General features: G+C 54.4%; 1 protein-coding gene across 1 annotated transcript in view; it reads left to right on the forward strand.

Annotated features, from left to right (window-relative positions):
- Positions 1-7,865, forward strand: part of ADCY5 (adenylate cyclase 5) — a 154,170-nt gene that overhangs the window by 144,819 nt on the left and 1,486 nt on the right. The window contains 3 exon segments of the mRNA XM_023516289.1: positions 3,053-3,316; positions 4,370-4,574; positions 6,464-6,588. Of these exon segments, the coding sequence (XP_023372057.1) occupies positions 3,053-3,316; positions 4,370-4,574; positions 6,464-6,588 (594 nt within the window).

Consider the following 7,865-nt stretch of genomic DNA (forward strand, 5'->3'; position numbering starts at 1 on the left):
CCCACCAGCCTTTGTGACCATCAAATACTCCAGCTTGTCTCAGCCCCCACTGTGGATGGGCCCGATGGTGATTCTATGTCCATCATGCCCTCTACACTGGGTAGCTGGCATCCCACTGTAAGGAAAGCTTGCCCACGCCACCATCCATCTGTTCATTCAGCATTAGCAGGGACTTGCAGACCTGCTCACTCCTGTGGGCTATACTCTGCCACCCTCACTAATGACATTAATGCTCAGAGTGACCAGGGTCTGGCTGGTGTGCATTACGGGTTGGCTTCTGTGCCATTTGACATGTCTCCATCATTCTTTGAGCATTTCCTAAGTTACTGGCACAAGTGTGTCAGGTTTATCTTGTGTTTTCCCTGCTGCAGCCCAGGAGCCAGCACCTTCTTCCCGGAGCCCTCATTCTTTGTAGTGGGGAACGGTGTGTAGAGACCACGGTCGTAGCACTTGGCGTGCTCAGTGCTTCTGGGCCCTCTTCATGCGCAAAGCCAGAAACTCTATGAAAGTGTGTAAAAACACACATAGAAACGTGTGCACCCACAAATCTAATATTCCTTCACTGTCTATGTGCGTATCTGTTTTTTTAAACCTGAGTTCATACCAGCACCTCCCGTTTTAATCCAAGACCTCAGCCTTCTTTCTAGCCTCCCTTGTCCATGCTTGCATGTGTCATCTCTGGCAGTGGGAAACTTACCTCCCATTATTTTTCTTGTATTTGTTTCTCTGCTTGGTGGCACTAATCTTCTAGCCCCTCCAGCCTCCCTCTCTGCCCCACCATCCTCTCTCCATTCCTTAGGCACCAAAACTCTCCACAGGGAGGGAATCGACTGACCTCACACTGTCCCTTCCCAGCCTCCATGTGTGCACGTGGATATGTGTGAGAAAGCATGTGTGGCTGAGCCTGTCTCTACCTGCCTGTGTCCACCCTCTCTCCACAGAAGCTAGCAGGCCCCTCAGTCTCCTATCCTTTTCCTGGGCTTTGGGAGAAGGGGGAAAACCTCAAATAAATGCCAGTTATCGCAAACTGGAAAGCCCTTAGGAAGGATGCCTGACAGGTCCTGCGCCACCACTAGGCTTGCCCAGCAGCTCCATTGCAGTTGGACTGGTGGTCCTGGTGGGTGAGTGTAGTGCTGACAGGGAGAGGGAAGCCTGGCCTCCTCGGCTTCCTAAAGCCTCTGCACAAGGAGTACACCTTGCCTCCCAGGCCCCTCCAGCCTCACCAGTAGGTCTCAGTTCTTTGGAGAGCCAACTCTGCCCCTTCCCCCACACTGACCTTATTGGGGCCACCAAGAGGCTTTAGACCCTGAACCTTCCTGTCCTGCCAGGGTCCAACCATAGAAATAGTTGGCCCTGTTGGCAGCTTTGTGTTAGGGTGGAGTTCCCAGATGTGACAGGAGCACCTGGCTATGCCCAGGGGATTGGTCTCTGCCTCAGCTGGAGTCCTGCCCAAGTGGCCCTGCCTGGCCTCTGCCTCCACTCTGCCTGACACTTTGGTTAGATGCTATCTGGGAAAGGCATGGTCCCATGTCTGTCACTTGCTGGGCAGAATGAAGGGGCTGGAGTGCCCCTAGACTCTGTGGGCCCCAGGGCACGTGCCTCAGTGGTGAGAGGAGCAGGGCTGTCTGGCTCATTTTCAGAGGTGGACATGCAGACTGTGGGCTCTTCCATGGGTCAGCTCATGGGAAGTATGGGGATTCAGCTCCACCTCTTTGCTTGGGAACAGCTGTCCAGAGCTAGGAGTGGTGGTCTTATTCACAGGGAAGGAACTGGGCAAAGGGTCCCACCTCACAGGTGCATAGGTCACCCAGGCTGGAAGGCTGGGCTGGAAGATGGTACACGCCAGCACCTGAGGGTGGGGGGTGGACAGTAAGGCCTCTTAGGGTCTGGGACATCCTCAGGCATGACCCCAGTCCTTACAACCATGTTTGCAGTGGCTCAGGCCTTGTGTGGTACAGTTGGGGTCTGTCACCTTAGGGGCAGGGCTTGGTCCTGAGCCTTCGGGTCCCAAAGCTTTTGCCCTGGCCACTCTCCCTCTCTACTGGACAGGTCCTGTAGCCTCTGGAAGGGGTGCCAGCTTCTTGCCATGCACAGCCACCACCCACAGGGAGAGCCAGGGATCAGGGAGGCAGTCCTGGCCCTGGTGGAGGTTCTAGTTGTGCCTGAATAGAAAGATGAGCACCTTTCTGGCTGGCTGGGTCTTTTAAATGGCCCTGCTAATGACCTTTTCTTGCCTGTTTTTCCAACACAGTCTCTTCTAGTTAAGGGAGCCACTTAATCTAACACTGAGGTGAGGCAGCCACTGACTCCCCCTCATAATCCTGTGTCCATGAACTCTGTTCAGGTGGTTCCGTGCCATACCTCGGGGCATGATTACCTATCTGTTTAGCCCTTGTGGGCCACAGCTGGCCTCCTGACCCCAGGGCTCTGCACTGACCCTTTAACCTGGAACGGGAGTGACCACAAACTGCCCAAACCCAGGACCTAAACTGGGTGACGACCAAAGTCAGCTAGAATGCCTGGTGCCCACTCTGTGGGGCCCCTGTTGCACCTCACCTCCTGGCTGTCCGGCAGCATCTGGCTCTGGGGTGGGTCCGCCCTCATGGGAGGCAGAGGGACTAGGCAGGGCTGTGGGCTGTTTCCCTGTGGCTCAGTCGTTGAAGTACAGCTTGCCAAGCTGCTTTCTTATTGAATCTCCTGATATCAGAGGAAAATGAAAGTTGGGGGCTGGAGGACTATTTTGGGTATGGTTATGGACCATTCCTTTCACTACCAGCCTAGTTCTAGTCTTAGGCAGGTAGGGTCCTGTCAGTCTCCCCTCTGGGACCTGCTCTGACTCAGGACTTCCCTGCTCCAGGGTCAGCACCCTGACACACTGCACTTCCAGAGGCAGGTGGGAGAGCTGGATGCTTGTAAATGTCTTTCTTTTCTGACCATCAAAGTAGCCTCTTTGACAAGCCTGGTTGCAGAGGAAGCAGAGAGAGAAGCCCTCGGCCCCTGCTGATACCTTGGGCTCAAGTTTCACACCGTGTAAATGCTGTCTTTCTCCCAGGCCACAGAGGAGAAGGAGGAGATGGAGGAGCTTCAGGCCTACAACCGGCGGCTGCTGCACAACATCCTGCCCAAGGATGTGGCTGCCCATTTCCTGGCCCGTGAGCGGCGCAATGATGAGCTCTACTATCAGTCCTGTGAGTGTGTGGCCGTCATGTTCGCCTCCATTGCCAACTTCTCCGAGTTCTACGTGGAGCTGGAGGCCAACAACGAGGGTGTCGAGTGCCTGCGGCTGCTCAACGAGATCATTGCAGACTTTGATGAGGTGCCCGAAGGAGTGGGGGGCAGGCCATGCTCCTAGGAGGGCCCATGACTCCATGGTGTAGAGATCCATATAAGAGCAGTGATGACAGAGTGGGATTGTCATAAGTGACAGAGTGGGGTTTTTACTCAGTTTGAAATTGAGCCGCCAAGCCCCTTTGCAGCTGGCTTTCCAGCCACACCTCTTACTCACCATTCTTCTTGTGCCTTCTAGGGGTTGACAGGTCCCCAGGGCCTGGGACAGCCCAGTGCCTGAACCCAGGGTTTTGAAACAACCAAAGCTAGGAGTTGTCCCAGGCTGAGGGAGGAGGATGAGGCTGGACAAAGACATGGGGCCCTCATTCCTTTCTCTTGCCCACAGAGAACTGAGCACGTGCAGGCCTGGGCTGCTGAGCCCTACAGGGCAGTCTCAGCCCTGGAGTTTGCCAAGTTATGAGTGTGAAGGGGCAGCCCCAGTGGGGAAGCCCCCCCATGCTCCTGACAGAGCCAGGCCTCCTCCACACTCCCCTGTTGTATAATGACTCTATGCCCAGGGCTGGGCCTAGAGAGCAAGGAGGAGCGGGAGGGTAGAGTCAGGGCCAGGCAGTGTCAGGGGCAGCCCATAAGCCACCTGGGGTGGGGGAGGCTGGAGTCTTCTGAAATTGGTCTGGGAGGCTTTTGGCAGGGCTGGGAGACAGGAGAAGGGTATTCCACTGGACAAAAAGGAGGAGGTTTCCCTGGGTGAGGGGGCATGTGAGCCAATGAAGGGGAGACAGCCTCCCAGAGCCTGTCAGGGCCAGGGCCCCAAAGGTGACCAGTGACCTTGTCCTCAGGGGTTCCTGGTGTGGGGGTGAGCAGGTAGGCACAATCGTTATATAACAGGGGAGTGTGGAGGAGGCCTGGCTCTGTCAAGAGCATGGGGGGCTTCACACTGATGACAGCAGAGATGGTCCTGCCATGGGAGAGGGACACATGAGGGGCCGTGCTGCTACACTTCCCTGGACATCCTTTGTCCCTCCTCATGGACCTCAGGGTTCCAGATTTGGGAGTGAACCAGGTTTGGCCTCCTTCTGTCCAGATTATCAGTGAGGACCGATTCCGGCAGCTGGAAAAGATCAAGACCATTGGCAGTACCTACATGGCTGCCTCAGGCCTCAACGACTCCACCTATGACAAGGTGGGCAAGACCCACATCAAAGCCCTGGCCGACTTTGCCATGAGGCTGATGGACCAAATGAAATACATCAATGAGCACTCCTTCAACAACTTCCAGATGAAGATAGGTGAGCAGGGCCCTGGGTGCTGTCAGGCCGAGGGCTTCGAGAGGCTTCCCCATTCCCCGTTTCACATCTGCTGTCTGCTCCGAGGGAGAAAGCAAGACGGCGGCAGAGGCTGATGTTACAGTTGGTGGGGGTGGGCACTGCGTACTCACTGGTGTCTTCCAGAGCCTGCTGACGCCTCCTCTGCCTCTAGACATCCAGCAAGATGTGGGGCATGCCCTCTGAGTTCCCACCTCGCCCCTGCACTAGGAAGGCATGCTTAGACCCCCAGACTGTGTTTGTGTGTTTACTGTGTAGCCCAAGACAACTCTTCTTCCTCCAATGTGCAGCAGAAAAAGAGATTGGACACCCCTGCTTCAGATTTCAAATTTTAAAGAGATTGGACACCCCTGCTTCAAATTTCAAATTTTAAAAAGTAACAGTAATTCACCAAAAAAAAATTGGCATTTCAACTCTCAAAATTACCACATTAAACCAAAATGTTGGGTTCCTAAGAACCACTCTTGTGACATAAATATCCATTTGTTCTGGTCAGAATATCAGAGTTGGGCTTTCCCTGAGCGGGCTGGCTTGCTTTGTCCTGTGGGCACAGTGCTGTGTGCTTTCATTTTGCACTGGCTGCTGGAAGGCCCCAAGCGGAGCACCTGGGAGCCTGCACTGCTATTGACTTCATTCGTGGTTCACCCCATCTTGTCCACCTACCCTGGTGTGCATTTTTCTTGCAGTGTGTGTTTTTGTAAACTGCCTGAACTCCTTTATTGGACCAGGACTGGGGACTGAGCCTTAGCATCCACCATGAGGTAGATAAGGAGCTGGGCAGGCAGTTGATGTCCTGTGTCCCTACCTTCAGACTCAGGAATATCTTCTTGGGCAGAGGGGCTTGGCTTTGGGAAAGAGTCAGAAGGCCTCAGAGCTCAATCTGGTCAGTGAGGTGAACAGTTCAGCCTGGTGATAACGTGTAGGGTAAAATGCTGCCTGTGGCCAGCAGGACTAAAGAGGAGGGTCATGGAGGGAAGTTTGGAGAACTGGTGACATTGCTGGCTACGTGAGAAGCCCCAATGGGTCTATTTTGGAGCTTCTGCTGTGTTTCTGGTTCTGCTCTGCACATACAAGAAGCAGGCAACAGAGAGGCTTCACATGGACCAGCACAAGCCGGTTTACACAATAGGAGGGGACACCCTGCAACTTGAAGGCAGGGCAGAAAAAGTTTAGAGGATGTCAGCTGAGCGAAAGATGAAGGACACTACTGGGAGGAGACCAGCGCAGCAGAGAGGCCCAGAGGCAGGACTGCCCAGTGCTGCCATGGGTGGCACTAAGAAGGTGTGAGGTGGACACACGAGAGCCAAAGTGCTGGGAAAGAGACAGAGGCTCAAATGTGACCGGCGCATGGTCACTGCAGCATCACTACCCTTGCTGAGATCCCTAGGAGCAGGATGAGAACAGAGCAGCTAGTGCAGGTGGTGAGTTAGACGGCAGCTTCTGAGAAGAAGAAGGTGGAGGAAGACACAACGTGGGGGGAGAGATGGTAAGTCCTGCTGTGTTGGGTCTAAATGCCACTGAGAGGACAATTAAGAAAAGCCAACTGACTGCAAAAGGTCATAGGAGACGTTGCAGAAGGAACTCGTGGTGGTAGGCTGGCCAAACTGAGTGTTGACTGGGTGGCAAGGACACGGGAGCAGTGGATGTGTCTTGAATCAGCAAGCATTTGACAGGAGCAGAGAAGTATGAGGTTGCAGGGTGAGCACAGCCTCAGGCCTGGAGGACCCTGGGCGTCTTCAGGCCAAGAGTCAGAGGGAGAAGCTACAGCTGTCCAGAGGAGAATGATAGCGAGGGCAGGCAAGGCAAGTGTTGGTCTTAACCTGGTAAATGTGGCTGACTCCTGTCCTCTGCAGGGCTCAACATTGGCCCCGTGGTGGCCGGGGTGATTGGGGCACGGAAGCCTCAGTACGACATCTGGGGCAATACAGTGAATGTGGCCAGCCGCATGGACAGCACTGGTGTGCCAGACCGAATCCAGGTGAGTGCAGGAGCATCACTCATGTCATCCGCATTGCAGGGCTGTGGGGGTAGGGGACGGTGGGGCTCTCTGATGTTAAGAAGGCTTCAGGGCTGGCCAGCCACAGTTCCCAGTCAGAATTTCTGCAGCCAAGTCAGAGGGTGACAGGGTAGTTGGTTCTGGTATCTTGGAAGCTGGGAGGACATGACTGTGTTTCAGCTGCTTAGTACCTTGGACAGATCTTCAGGCCTGTGCAGAGCCCTCTACTGGCCGCACAGTTGGGTGAGGTGGGCTGGTTGCCAATGCTAAGTGCTAAGAGAGCCACCTGGAGGACACACAGGCACTTGCAGGGGGCAGGCTTTACCCCCTGGCGCCACAGACCCAGTTCAGGGGAACTTGGGGAGCCTGCCGTCCCCTAAGGGCCCTGGTCAGAGACCCAGAGCCTTCTCTTCTTCCTTTGCAAGCTGACGCTGTGCTTCCCAGACCCACCCTTCCTGAGCTGCTTCTGTTTGTTTTTCTTGAGTTTTCCTAGATTCTCTTTGCTCCAGTCTGATAACAGAGGCCCAAATTGGGCTGCAGTCCTACACTACCTTCACCCAGTTCCTCATAAGGCTGTGACAAGTCAGCTTCCCTAGCTTCATGAGTGCTGACTGTGCTATTTTTAATACTGACACCACTTAACTTCTCCCGACCCTAAGCATAGCCTGGACAGGTCAGTGTGGCCTGGCTGCTTGTGGTTGGTGGCTGAGAGGCCTGGCCAGATGGCCTTTTCTCACCTCCATCCTGTGTCAAGGAGAGGGGGAGGGATGGAAGAGGGGGCATATATATTTCCAGAGCTTCTGACTTACCCAGGGATTCTAACAACCTCAGTGACCCAGCACTTCACAAGAACCTCAGTAATAGGGGGCCCCTCTCAGCAGCCCACCCCACATGCCTGCCCCTTTTCCCTGGCCTCCCACACCAGGTGGGCTATGGTGTGGGGGCCTTGACAGTGTTCAGAAATGCTCTTGGCTCACCCTGGGGGTCATCTGGCTGTGCTGCCATGCCCTGTGCCTGTCACACCGGCTTTTCTCTTTTGCCCACCAGTGAGTTCTCCTCTTCATTCCGAAGGCCAGAGTGGAGCCAGGTGACAAGGCCTGGAACCGAATCCAGGTTCTGCCATTTGTTAACTGTGTAACCTCAGGCAAGAGACTTAGACTTTGCAAGGGTAACAATAGCAGTGACTTCACAAAAAGATGAAATGAGAAAAACAGCAGTTCTCAAATTACTTGTGCTGAAAATTAGTGTTTTAAAAAAAT

The sequence above is a fragment of the Otolemur garnettii genome, unplaced genomic scaffold (assembly GCF_000181295.1).
Source record: "Otolemur garnettii isolate 467f Iridium unplaced genomic scaffold, OtoGar3 scaffold00089, whole genome shotgun sequence".
NCBI classification, from domain to species: domain Eukaryota; kingdom Metazoa; phylum Chordata; class Mammalia; order Primates; family Galagidae; genus Otolemur; species Otolemur garnettii.